Source organism: Mytilus edulis, chromosome 7, assembly GCF_963676685.1.
Source record: "Mytilus edulis chromosome 7, xbMytEdul2.2, whole genome shotgun sequence".
Classification (NCBI taxonomy): Eukaryota; Metazoa; Mollusca; class Bivalvia; order Mytilida; family Mytilidae; genus Mytilus; species Mytilus edulis.
In genome coordinates this window covers 907807-922336 of record NC_092350.1, presented here as the reverse complement: position 1 = coordinate 922336, position 14530 = coordinate 907807, and the positions used below count along the sequence as shown (strand labels likewise).

Here is a 14530-nt window from a genome sequence, read left to right as displayed (position 1 = left end):
ACGGATATAAAGCCATTTTGAAAATGGAAGACAGCACACATGTATTCATGGCTTTTTATACAAAATTAAAGTGACTTGTAAAAACATTTATATTTGCCAATGAAAATCTTATATTTAGTTTTGAGAAAATTTTATTAGAATAAACATAAAAATCATCCATTCAGAAGCTTTGTTTTTATTAAAACAATCAATTATAATAATTTTTTGATTAGATTTGAATTGAATATGTGAAAATTCTTAATTACATTTTATTTAATGTTGAGTAAATTGTTATGAAAAGTAATTAGTGATTGGAGTAATTGCATTGCTTTGATGTACTGGTTAAATTTTCAAATCCTTTCTGAAAAACAATTATTAGACAATTCTCTGTATATACAGTAAATTATTTAATACTATATTTTCATAGCGTTTTCCTTTGAAGGCATATATGCAATCTTTCTTTTCTTCATTTCTTACGTTTTCCTTGGTCGCCATCTTGGAAGTACACACCGATATCCATAATTTTATAATGATCAATATTAACTTACCTGCAACTTTTTTTTTATTTTTAGGTTATAAAATACACTTCTAATATAATTTTATTCAATAATATATGTTTAAAAGTCACTTAAATGTGTTAATATTGATATTTGAAGAGTTATTCGCTAATTACATGAGTTATTCGGATAATAACACTGTTATCCGGTAATTCGAGGTACCGCATGGCGCCTCCCATAGTTAATCGGTGCGATGCAATGTTTATAGAGAAGTTACAACAAATTATCCGCATAATGCATGCATTATTTACAATCAACAGTTGCAGAAATACTGAATACAGATTCCTGAAACCTAAGCAAGTAGATTGTTTGTTACATTTGAAAGAATCCGATGTGATTGCTTGTTTGAAAACCAGTTATGGCAAATCCTTGATATTTGAATCATTGGCTCACCTGCATCTACGATCATCAGTTTTAATTATAAACCCTTTAAACTCAATCATCACAGAACAATTAGATAGATATGGCAGTATGGCCATTTGTGTCTCGCCGGAATTGTTGCAGCGTCTCCAAAAACATTCTTGTTCTATGTCTTTAGACTGTGATTTGTGCAAATTCGTTAGTGCTAAATTTAAATTTGTGATTGGACATCCAGAACATTTCCTGAATAAAGTTATTATTGACATTTTTAGTAATGCAGCATGGCAGGAAACGTCCACCGCTATTGTTATAGATGAGGCTCATTGTGTAGAGAAATGGGGAGCAGACTTTCGCAAAGATTATAAAAAACTCTCAATGCTGCGATCAACATTCCCAAATGCAAAGGTGCTAGCTTTAACTGGGACAGCCACAAAACAGACTTGTGAGGCAATTAAGAAAACCCTACATCTCAAAAACCTGAAAATTGTAAGCACTGCAATTGTACGTGACAATATTAAGCTAACCTGCAAGAAAAGACCAGTACAGAATTCGATAGACTCTCATGAATCTGTTCTCATGCCTATTATCAAAGAGTTGAAAGAAAAACAAGACCGTTTTCCAAAGACAGTCATATATTCCAAGCTGAAATGGTGTGCAGCAGGATACCAGTTAGCAATGCTTCCTGAAAATGATGGCACACCTGTTGATGAAACAATGAAGACATTTGTCAGTCAGTACCATGCTCCATCAACAGAACAGGTAAGCAAATAATATTTTAATTTGTGTAGACTAGTAAATTGTAATACGTGTACATGGTTTAAAAGTATATGTGTTTTGGTTTGAGGAACATATTTACCAATGCTGATTTTAAGACAATATAATATTTTACTTTCCGGTTCTAACTGATTATAATGTGCATTTTCTAACATATTTAAAGTTATTTCGTGAAACTTGAAAAAAATTATAAACTAAGTGTCAACCCTCATTCTACGGTGCACTTTACTGGAAAAAATTGAAAGCTTATTACAATGTACATGTACATGATGAAATTATTATAGGTACATCATGTATACTAGAAAACTACAATGAAAAACTATAAAAGATTTTGTTTAGAAGAAGCCACTACTTGTAAGTGTGGAATGTTTGCAAAGAGATAACTTCCCATTGTGAACCTTAAAATTTTACTTTATTCTTAAAATTAAAAGCTTATGGGTATTCATTCTACATAACATTGTGTAAAAAAAAATATCGCATCACAGAGATGTATTGCTTATTCAGGAATATTAACATAAGTATAGTTTAATTCAATATGCTTTTATTTGAAGACTAATTAAAATGAAGATTTATTGTAAAATGTTTAAAGTATTGTACTTTCCTTTTTCAGTTGAAGCAACATGTTGTCCAGCAGATGTCAAGTGACTCTCTTAGACTTTTGTTTGCTACAGAAGCATATAGCATGGGAACTGATGCACCAGATATAAGGAGAATAATTCATTTTGGTGTACCTAATTCATTGGAAAGTAAGTTGATCCTCAATTCTGTTGTTTAATTCACAAAAAAAATTGTACTTATGCAACTATGTTGTTCATTTGTAAACATGTATATAAATACGAAGATGTGGTATGAGTTCCAATGGGACAACCCTCTATCCAAAGTCACAATGTAGTTATACCTGGTATATAGATCACAGTACAGCCTTCAACACAGAACATATGGCTAACACCAAACAGCAACTAATAACAAATGTATAGAGAGTCCCAAAATGACCAGTGCAAAACATTTCAGACATGAAAATCAATGCGGAGTCTACACACAATACAAGAAATGAAAAACTCATAGAGCCATGCACTACACCAACAAACTATTGAACAACAGGCTACAAGTGTATTTATCAAGTAAATGTAGATGTTGAGTACACACAAAGGAGAGAGAGAAAAAGAAAACTAATACAAAGTTGTTTATGTTTTAAGTATTTTAGACATAAATACTGAACTAAAAATAACTTAACGTGTACAAAAAAGGTATATTTGTCAGGCACTGAATGCAAATATCCTGTATAAATATTTTTTAATTCAAATATTTATTCAATAATACATGGTCAATTATAGATGTATAGCATATACATGTACATGTACATGTACATGTACATATCTTTATATTGTATGTATATTTAACATATGTCATTTTTCTTTCAGCCTATATGCAAGAGGTTGGAAGAGCGGGACGTAATGGTACAGATTCTTCTGCTATTATGTACTTCAACAATTATGATATTGGTAACAATATGCCATTGGAACCAAAAATGAAAGATTTTATAATGACTTCTGAGTGTAGGTGGAAATTTCTTAGTGATTTCTTTGGTGTACATTTTGACAGAACAGTTCTTCATCATAACTGTTGTGATAATTGTGAACTAGCATGTATTTGTGAGTTATGCAAAGAACCACTGCATTCAGACGACTCAAATGACTATGAGGCCAAAAAACCAAAGAAGCCAAGGCTGGCTATGAATAAGAAGAAGATATTAAAAACAATGCTCCAGCAGTACTTTGATGCAGAAAATGAAGCTACAGGTTTCCCAATAAACATACCAAAGACTGGACTCTCATCTGATTTATTGAACAGTGTTATCAACAGCGTCCATGAAATTAAAACTAAAGAACAAGTCTTAAGTATAAACCAACATTTAAGCATCAGCTTTGCAGAAAATATTGCTCTGATAGTGAACCATGTTCAGAATATGAATAGTTAGTGCACATGTTAATGGTTTTGAACATATTGCAATTTTTATCCTGTTTGCTACTTGTTACATGTATAAATATCTAATATAAAAAAAACTTCTATGTTTTTGAATTGTAATGATTCATTGTTTTGAGAATGATAATTTATTGTTAATAATAAATTTATGCTCAGTGATTATGCTTTTTTGTATACTTTAATGGATAGATATAAGCATAAGAAGATGTGGTATGATTTCCAATGAGACGGCTCTCCACCTAAGACCAAAAGTATGCATTGTAAATGCCCAAGAGCTTAAAGTTTCATCAACAGAATATAATGAATAACAAACATGCAAAAATGTTTTGCAGTTGGTGTTCTCTATTTTCAAGATGTTTTCAGTCAATCCTGCATGTGACTGTTTAAAGTACTGGTAGTGTTTTGTAATTTGTTGTCTGTTTTTTTTTCTCATGGTGTTTTTGTCTAGCATGTGGTGTATGCTGCAGAAAACATTATGTCTACTATATTTGGTGTTTGGAACATCTCAATGATTGTCAGGTGTACATGTTCAATTGGTGTGTGTCACCTGACCTTGACATCATTTTCATGGTTCAGTGGTCAAAGTTATGTTTTCTTGTATGGTCTGTTTTTTTATTACTATAAGCAATTGATGTGTGGAATGTTTGTTATGTGTACAATATAAATAAGATTACGTGGTATGATTTCAAATGACACAACTCTCCATCCAAGTCACATGAGTGTATTTAAGGTTAGCAATAATGAATAATAGGTCAAAGTACAACCTACAACATGGAGTCTATGCTCTCACCAAATTCCAAGCTATAAAGAGCACCAAAATGAACAGTGTCAAATAATTGAACTGGAAAACCAATGTTCTAATCTATCAACATGTTTATCTGTCAGTAAATGTCTGATATTGACCTAATTTTGATGGTTCATTTATCAAAGTTTACTTTTTCTTGTTAAGTTCTTTTTTTACATGGTGAACTATATTTGGTTGGAATGATCATGATGATTGTACGGTGTTACTGTAAATATTTGTATGGTAGGTTTCATTTCACCTCAACCTTTTTTTCACAAAACAAAATTAAATGAAACTACAACTCTAGACCTTTCAAACCATGTGGGCAAACTAAACAGGCATAATTTGCTGGTAGTTTCAATCGCATATATATATTGTTTATTTATACATGTATATATGTTTTACAATATAGTTAAATTTTGCACATTGAAGGTGGACTTTACAACACATCTGTTGGGTGACTTGAGATGATAATGTGAACATCTTTGTCTTTTAAGTCTCATTGGCAATCATACTGTTTATGAACCAAGACTAAACAAACTGAAATTTTTTAAATCTTTATCTAATGCATAAGAGATTCAGTGTAACAACATCAAAATAAGTGTTTTCATAATTGCAAACATAAACAGAGTTACACAATAAATTAAGACATCTGAGAAACATTTCAATGGCAAACTTTATACAATTAATTGTCACTATACATATACACTTATATATGATCATGTTTAATTTGTATTTAAACCTTTTTGTAAGTTGAAATTTTAAGTTAATTTGTCTTTCATTTATTTCTTTACATAAAACTTCCAATAAAATACAAAAATCTTAAAAGGCTGCATTTAAAGAAACTATATATACATGTAAAACCACAGCATGCACAAGAAAAACAAAATAACATATGCTAAAATATATACATGTACATCTCACAAAACAATTATAAAATATAACCTTTTTTGCACTAAATACTTGTAACTTTTTTCACTTTTGAGATGAGCACTATTTACATATATATCAGACTTAAACTGGTAAAAACAGATGAAAACATCTTTTGTCTCAACACATAATATCACACATGTACATTGAATGTCATGCACAACATGCACAAAGGAACTATTTACACACACATTTTAAATTTAACCAAACATTTGCATTTTAAAAACAATATATAACACACTTTTGTAGACTAGCAGGAGCACTATTTACAAGATGTCTTCTCAAAACAATATATTACACATTTTTGTAAACAAGCAAGAGCACTATTTACAAGATTGAAATTACAGTGTTGAAATAACCAAATGTGTGATATAAGAAAATAAACTTTAAACAAGATTTGACATTAGCACTATCTAAATGATCTTAAACATGTTGAAATGGAATCGAAAATGTTTCAAGAATGTTATAAAGAAATTGCAAGGGGAGCTTTCTGTCAGAATTTTCTTTATATTGAAGTTGAAAGAAATAATACATGTTATATTAAAGCACTAAACTGTAATGAAATTGAAATAATGACCAAACAAAGCACTAGTCATAATATGACATAGTAAAGCTATGAACTTATAAACACAGCTTTATAAATAAAATAAAACTAGCTTCCATGTAGCACTACATATACATACATGTATTATATACATGATCAAATTTACATAAACAACCAAATACATGTCACACAATTTTGTTTATTAAAACATGACACCAAGTTGAATTAGCACTATTTACAGGAGTAAAATCATATTGTAAAAAAACCCACTTTGTGTTCATTTAGAGAGATTTTATCTTACATTCACAGTATCAGATAGGCATTTTCACTGTTAATGAATGGCATTAAAAAAAACATAAACAGAATACATAAAGAAAAAGTGCTGCATGAATCTCTTTAAAATATATTAAAGCACTACTACTGACTATAGTACATGTATATCTAATGATCTGTGTGAACAGCAAACAAGTTTATTTTTTCTAGAATTTTGGTACAACATAAATTATATTAGTCACCAAGATCATTTGCATTTGTAACGATACGCGTAGTGATCCAAGTATGGTAATCAGTTCTTGGCAAGTTATCAACAGCAGATTTATTTATATCCGGGAATGCTGAATGGTATCTTCCGGCTTCAAATTTAAATGGTCTCAATTTCCTCAGATCACCAATCATCATCAGCTCATCACCTGCAGCATCTTTATGTTTATGCTTCTTGCTTCTAACAATTACACCAGAAATACTGTCAAAATGTTCGGCAATATCTCTTACACCTGACAAAGCTTTTGTATGGTTTGCTATATTTTGTTCGGATTTATTGGAATACATATGTTTAATATGTTTTTTGATGGTTTTAACAACATATTCCATCTGCAGATCTGCCGGTATATGTCCATCAGGTTTGCCAGTTGTATTTACAAACATGCCTTGTACAACTTCTGCAGCTTCTTTCTCCGACAATGTACTGATTTGTTGTATCAAAAACCTGTGTATTTCAAAAGCATACTTGCTATTGTTTGATTTTGCTTTGAAAACAGTCATGCTGTGCTTCAACAATCGCAACAATTTCTTCTGGTCAGGGGACTTGCAAACATCAAGTAATTCTTTGAATAGCAATCCCAGTTCCAGAACCATCTGACCATAGTTCATCACTTTATCTGTTTCAGGTGGTGTTTCTTTGTTCTTTTCTGGCAGTCGTGGACTTATTTGAACTTCTTTTCCATTTGCAAGCCGCACTTTCAAATTCATGAATTGACCATCCACCACTGCAAAAAAAAATAAAAAAAATATTTATTGATTTATTTACATCTTTCCTTTCTCTTTAAGTTTGATATATTTATATACATGTTTGCTTGTAATGCTAGAGCTCAGACAGTTCAATAGGGTTATAAATTATGTTCAACCAAACTGAAGTTAACATTTTTTATTACCATGTAATTAGAAGAATTATATGTACATGTATTTATGCACATTGCTATTTGAGTCAAGGCTCCCTATTGAAGGCTGTAATGTTTATTTTTAATACTTTAGCTCTCGGACGGAGAAAGTTTTCTCATTGGCAATCATACCATTTTTCTCATTGGCAAATTCCACAAATCATACCATTTTCTCATTGGCAAATTCCAAAAATCATACCATTTTTCTCATTGGCAATCATATACATGATATATACATGTATCTTCTTATGTTTACAGTACATGCTATGCTGATATTAAATTTTTTAACTTGAAAGTATAAAATTTACATATTTACACTGCTGTTGAAAAAAGATGTGGTCATCAAAACATACATGTAAAAATGTACCTTTGTCATGCTTCGTGACCTTATTTCATGTATGGGTTCTATTAAATTTAGTCATACATGTACAAAGAAATAGCTTACCAACAGATTTGTCAACAACTGGATTTTTTGGTTTATGCTTGGGCCATACAAATTCATCAACCATCTTTCCAAAAGTGTCTACAGTCCATTGTTTCTTTTCTTCTTTGGTAGTGAATTCTGGTGGAATATTCTTTGTTGGCTGTGAAAGGTGGTCATCTAATCCAAAAAACTCTGTCACAAGTTCCACAATGTACGCTTCGATGAAGGATAGCGCAAAGTCTTTGTCTGCATCATATGCATTCTTTACATCAGAGTTTACTTGAGTTCTCATTATCCGATTTATCTCACATTTCAGAGTTCCGATGTCACCTGCACTTTTGTCTTTATAAAGCAAATCAAAGAAAACCTGCAGAAAGTTCATCACAAGATGGAACATTTCAAAAGTGATTGGTCCTAAATGTCCAAAACGATGCTTAACATTTGCTTCTGCTGCCCTTAAAACTTTAGCGCCTGAATATCTCTCTCTCGTTAATTGGTCACCTCCTGTATGGATTTTAGTTTTATCTGTAAGTGTAACTCCAGCATCTTGGAAAGTTTTCTCAATTATATTTTCATGTTGTTCCATGATGTCCACAACATCGGCATAATATTGCTCATTTTTCAGCACAGTTTCTAAAGGAATTACTAAAGTTTTTCTATACTGTTCTTCATTAATTTTGCTGGACTCATCAAACACATCATCAAGGATTTTGAAGAATGGAACATGTTTAATGGCTGCTTTCACAATATGTTTTGTATAGTCTAGTCGGATGTTTTTGTACTCTTCTTCATTTACTATGAAATCATCAAGTTTAAGATCAGTCCATGGACGTTGTGGTTTTATTTTGGAGAGATGATCAAATTTGCTATCATTCAACAGAGCTACACTAGCAAAGGCGTGGTGTAATAACTTGGTTTTTCCACAGTTTTCCTTTCTTTGCTCTCGAATGCCAACTGCATAATTCACATTGTCACCAACTAAACATAAACGTTTTCCTTCTTTCATAGCTGCTGACATCTGGTTTGTGTAGGTTTGTCCGATTTCTTGCAGTAAATTATGGGACTGTTCGTAGCTCATGCACAAGCCAAGGGGATGAAGACGGTCATAGATCTGAAATAGTAATTTTGATTCAATAAATACATGTACATGTATACAGAAATTTTTTCATTTTCAGAATTAAAAATTTTGTATTTTCTTAATCTGCATTAGTCATTCATTACGACTTCAATATTAAATCTATTTATAAAATATACACCCAAATACAGATGTATTTACCAGTAATTTTATTAGCTTTCCCCTAAATAAACTGTGATAATTAAAAGCGAGACATGTACAGATCCTGAATGTCTATTATACTATCATGACTATTAGCTATATAGGCAAATGCGAATTCAAATAATCATGATAATATATATTTCATTTTAAATTATTCATTTACCTTGGTAATGTGGCTGTCATTTTAGTTGAATGTAAATTAATTGTAATAAACTTTTTATTAATCATTAATTTGAATTTGATGTTGTTTTGCTATAAAAAAAGATATGAATTCTTCTGAAAAGCATGAAAAGTGAGAGTGATGCCACCTCTTGTATGTGCTATGTTTTATATTTCCTGAATCCTCCCTTATTTACCTTAATTGTAATCATGCATATTATATCTATATTATATACAGTGTATAGACATATATATAGGAATTTGCCATACCCTATTATGTACATGTAACTACAAACATGTATAAAAGCAAAGTTATATTTGTCACCAGCAATACTTATACAAGTGATTATAGTTGTTGGTCATGATCATGATGATGGTACAAATGTACATAAATGTGTGGGCGACATTGTAAACTTGCTACAGATTTTTTTTTATTAAAGTTTGGTTTATCTTAATCGATCTGTTAATGTTTAGTTAATTATAAGTGGAAGTACAATAAATTAGAAGATATTCAACAGACCAAAGATGAAACATGTTTTGAAAATTTGCAAATCATGCAGTACATATGCAGCATGTCATGCATGTACATTTAATATATAAAAGAAAAAAAGTATGTCAAAAGAAATACTAATTGTTGTTAATCCAAAAATTGATTTACATATAAAATGTATTCTGTAAATCTTAAATCGTGGTTTAGGATAAGTTGAAGGGAAAACATGTACATGTATCTTTGCATTCTGAATAAAATTATTTTATCTTCAGGCAAATTAACATGATTTGTATAAGTATTGCCCTGGACTGTAGATAATATATAAACACAAAAGCCATCTAGAGAAAAATAGTAAGCACTAAGCTAGGATATATATGCTACATTATACACATATATGAAGTTATTATATAAATATACAATGTAGACTAAGCTAAAAAAAAAATCTATCTAAGTTCCCAATAACCACATAGAGAAATACATGAAATAGGAAGAAATAGCACTATATTCTAAGAAGAAAATACACATAACATTGATACATGTAAGACAGGTACACATTGTGTTTGTCACAACAACAAACTATATTATACTTACAAATAGTTTCTAAGTTCTAGAGAAATAATAAACATATCCATTTATTTCATATTTGTTTATACATACTGTTATTTATTGATTGCCCTTAGTTGCAGTAAATCATACTTTAACTTCTAATTGAATTGTGCATTCCAGTTCATACATATTGAGTTAGAGGATGGATATAAACGTAGCCATCGGCTTTATAGTAGGCTATTCAAATTTTAATCCATTCATTTTCTAATAAAATGTTTAAATTAATTAAATATGCCCATATGGGGTCATTATTTTTCTTGTTTAACTTTTACATCTAAAGCTTAGTATCATTTCTTTGCTTCTTACAAATGTATGCAGTGTTGCATCAAGTTAGTGCATTGTTGAAGGCCATAGTTACTCCACTTGCTTTATACGATGTTTATATCAATAGTTGTAAAAGAAGATAAAGAAAACTGCTGTCAGCTGAAAAAAATTGTCATTTTAATTATATAAATACTTGCAATAAATGTGAAAATATGAAGACAGAAATAATTTACCTTTTGATCAGCAATGTTGTCAAGCAAACACAGTGATGTCATACGTTGAACCAAACTCAACTTCTGGTGATGTGTCTGTGCAAGAATTGCATATACCATTCCCATGCGAGGCACAACTTTCTTTTGATGTATATTTAGTGTCAATTCAATCATTTTTGACAATACTGGCAGTTTGTCTTTAAATTCTTCACAAATATTATCCCAAGAAAATGCTGACATGTCACTATATGATTTCTTCATTAGTTGACTAATAAATCCATGCTTATGATTGTTCATGGATTTCAATGTATCTGAGCTTTCCTTTGCATGATGCTGGATGGAATAATCAACAAAATGCTGGTTTTTTAGAAGTACATCTGCTATATGACTGACATAACCTCCTGAATTCAACAAGTGGAGAATATTGTTCTTTTCAGACTGAGACAAAACAGGCTTGGCTTTTGGACAGGTTTTCACTGATTGCTTTACTAAAGGTGTTGATGTTTTTTGAGCCTACAAAATAATAATGATATTAATTCTATTTCAAAATAAAATATCTTATTATTAATATTAGTTATTTCAAAATATACTACATGTATGTTTTATACAAGACGGCTGGAATGATATACATTTTAGGTACATAATTGTACATATATATATAGTACAGTATAAACCTAATATATTGACTGTTCCCAGGTATGTATGTACATGTAACCGTGCAATATTGAAAACATTTTTTTTGTATATTATATATATATATATATATAAACTTAACATGATTAATGTGGGATACATGTGCATGTACATGTACTACAAAATGAGTCCAATATAAATAATAGTAAAACTGGTCCTTTAAAAAAGGATATCTAGAAATGTGATTTGAGAACATACAATGTACATGTATGATGTACATGTACGTCCCCTTTTAAACATGTTAAATATTCATCTAAAAATAATATACATTCATGAATGACATATATACAATGTATTGACCTATAATTGTTAACTTTGAATACATTGTGACTTGGATGGAGAGTTGTCTCATTGGCACTTATACCATGGCATCATATCTAATTTATATGTATATAAATGTATATATAACATGAATAATATGTGAACAAAATTAGATTAGTTTTATTTCTACTGAGATGCTGATGTGCAAATGTACCAACTATGCACGTAAATTATGTACAAAATAACATGGACATAATAATTACCTTGACATCATTCTTTAGAGGCTTGCTGTAGCTATGTTCTGTTGAATTGTCGGTAAACCCACTATCATTTAACAATGATCTTTTCACTTGTTTAGGTTTAGCGAAACACTCTGATTTCACAACTGAATCTATTGATGGAGACGGTACTGGTGTCATTGGCAAAATTGGTATTGATGTAGATATTGAATTGTTCATTAATATTGGTGACATGAAAATTCCACTGTCTGACATCATTGGACTTAAAAAACTAATGTTATTTGTTACATCCTTCAAGGGTGATGTATTTAGGCATCTCTTAATTCCATGTTTTGATGTCTTGCATTTATGTCTGAAGTCAATAATTAGCTGGTCTATTTTCAAAAGTTTCTCATAGCACATTCTACACATTACCCCTTCTAATACATTCAGCTCACCATATTTTAACAAAAGTTCTGAAACGTTTTTACCAGATCGATTTTTCCCGGCGACATTTCTTTTTTCTCTTGGCTTTTCTCCACAAACACAACACACTGTGGACGATTTTCTTGGTGTTTGAAAGTCCGAGTTCTCCGTCTGACCCATGACTGTAAAGATGATCGCGAATAATACACAAAAAACATATGTTGACATATTACAGTACTTCATTAGACATAAATCAAAGTCTTTAATCTATCAGGCTCTGCTAACATTAGCTTTATCAGAATTTTCCACATTATGTTATTTACCGCCATTTTTTCTGTTTACAAATACTGACATGCGCATTTTCTTTATCCGGTGTATTAATCACGTGAAAAACTTCAGTCCTGATCAGCGCTGAAACATAGTCACGTGGATTGTATTACGCCTGGCCTTATCGACGCAGTATGATTGGGCCAGGTTTCCAGGCTATTGATTACTACAGAGAAATCATATAAAAGCAAATTCCAGTTTAAATTAAAATAGTAAATACGAAACCAACAGCGGTAGACGGAGAAATGTAATGGAAAGTAAATACGAACCCAGCGCGGTAGGCAGAGAAATGTAATGGAAGTTCAGTTCACTAGTATAGAAACATGCCGCTGAAAGCGTCATTTTTCAAAAACATTTGCAGAAGACTTTATCATTGTTTGTGTGAGACAATAGGATCAGCGGAAGTTGTAAAAGCAAGACGGCAATTCTAGGCGACAGTAGATTATTTCACAGAAAAGAAAACCTTTGCACTAATTACTAGTGGTAGCAGGGCAGAAGGCTTAGAAATGAAGAGTGATATAGACGTGATGTGTCTATTTAGATTGGTGAATGTGAGTGAAGAAAGAACAGACTATTCGTTTCTTATTCCGAATAATTTTGTTATGGGTACTGACGACTGTAAACCTTGCTTTACTCAATTAAAAGGATACAGTTGTTTTTATGATGCACTAGTCACTTGGCTTTCTACTCCATATGGACAGGAATTGCGGTTTGAAAGTGGACGTATACGACATTGGATTGTTTCGATGGTCAGCCTCTTTAGTGTGACAATATGATGGGCTTAATATATATATATAAATATATATTATATATATTTATATTTATATTTATGATTATATATTCTCAAAATGTTTATTAAATTGAATAAAATAAATACAGGGGAATATCTATTAAGAAAAACATGACCTTGTAAAAGGTTGTTCAATTGACCACTGGGTTTCATATAACATGTTTACATGCAGACCAGGTGGTGACATATATAGCAATTACAATTAGTTGTAACACGGACATACGTGCATTCTTTGACCATCAATCTACAGGTTGGTCAAAACATGTCAATTAGTGACAACTTAATAGATATTCATCCCTGTATCTCTTGATTTAAGACTATAATGGTCAAATTACTAGAAACCTTGACACTGTTTATATTCTGTATATATACTTGTGTATTTTATTGTATGGGGGACATCGGCCTATGCAGGTTAATAAAATTATAGCAAATTCCATCTTGTTATAATCACTCTCTTTTTGGTGCACCGTGACAGGACGAATTCTGAAAAATACTAAGGTACGTGTGATATTTTATTTGATAATCTTAATTATTATATTCTCAAAAAATGGCTGAACAAGAATTTAATGTAGGGTTATTTTTTCAAAATTTAGCAACACAAGTTCAAGGTCTTACTCAAAAATTAACTGCAAACGGTGTCAATTCGATAGTTGAACGGCTTTGACGGTTCAAATTCAGAAAAATATTCTCAATGGATTCGATCATTAGAAAAATATGCAATGATTCCAAATTTAGGTCCGAATGATTGTAAAATGATATGTTATCAAACATCTGTAGGGCCAGTAAGTGATTTCATTGCTAGGTGGTTCAGAGAAACTGATCAGGTGAATAATAATTGGGATAATCTAAAAACTCGATTGAATTTTCGTTATGGGCATATTCCTGATGCATCATATGCATTTGAACTTTTGAATAAGGTTAATAAAAAAATTGGCGAAAATGTTCCCATATTTGGAGAACGAATTTAAACGTTAGCAACAGATGCTTTTAGAGGGCAAGATATCAATCAACCAATAGTTCAACTTCAATTAGTTATT

The 14530-nt window shown here is 31.0% G+C and overlaps 2 protein-coding genes across 2 annotated transcripts; one reads left to right on the top strand and one right to left on the bottom strand.

Moving 5' to 3' along the window:
- The first annotated feature begins 716 nt into the window (after positions 1-716).
- Positions 717-3773, top strand: LOC139529694 (probable ATP-dependent DNA helicase RecS). The gene is made up of 3 exons (XM_071325546.1): positions 717-1655; positions 2281-2416; positions 3092-3773. The coding sequence occupies exons 1-3, from the start codon at positions 735-737 to the stop codon at positions 3646-3648; spliced, it is 1614 nt and encodes a 537-aa protein (XP_071181647.1). The 5' UTR covers positions 717-734; the 3' UTR covers positions 3649-3773.
- A 1314-nt stretch (positions 3774-5087) lies between these two features.
- Positions 5088-12857, bottom strand: LOC139529693 (uncharacterized). The gene is made up of 4 exons (XM_071325545.1): positions 11996-12857; positions 10800-11291; positions 7793-8882; positions 5088-7176 (listed from the first exon to the last, which is right to left on the bottom strand). The coding sequence occupies exons 1-4, from the start codon at positions 12617-12619 to the stop codon at positions 6419-6421; spliced, it is 2964 nt and encodes a 987-aa protein (XP_071181646.1). The 5' UTR covers positions 12620-12857; the 3' UTR covers positions 5088-6418.
- Positions 12858-14530: the final 1673 nt, after the last annotated feature.

Bases quoted from the DNA above. Each gene is read 5' to 3' on its own strand.
- LOC139529693 (XM_071325545.1), bottom strand. From the start codon at position 12,619: ATGAAGTACTGTAATATGTCAACATATGTTTTTTGTGTATTATTCGCG. The intron at 8,883-10,799 runs GTAAATTATTTC...TTACTATTTCAG, and splicing joins ACAACATTGCTGATCAAAAG to ATCTATGACCGTCTTCATCC. The intron at 7,177-7,792 runs GTAAGCTATTTC...TTTTTTTTGCAG, and splicing joins AGTTGTTGACAAATCTGTTG to TGGTGGATGGTCAATTCATG.
- LOC139529694 (XM_071325546.1), top strand. From the start codon at position 735: ATGTTTATAGAGAAGTTACAACAAATTATCCGCATAATGCATGCATTA. The intron at 1,656-2,280 runs GTAAGCAAATAA...TTCCTTTTTCAG, and splicing joins ATGCTCCATCAACAGAACAG to TTGAAGCAACATGTTGTCCA. The intron at 2,417-3,091 runs GTAAGTTGATCC...TTTTTCTTTCAG, and splicing joins TGTACCTAATTCATTGGAAA to CCTATATGCAAGAGGTTGGA.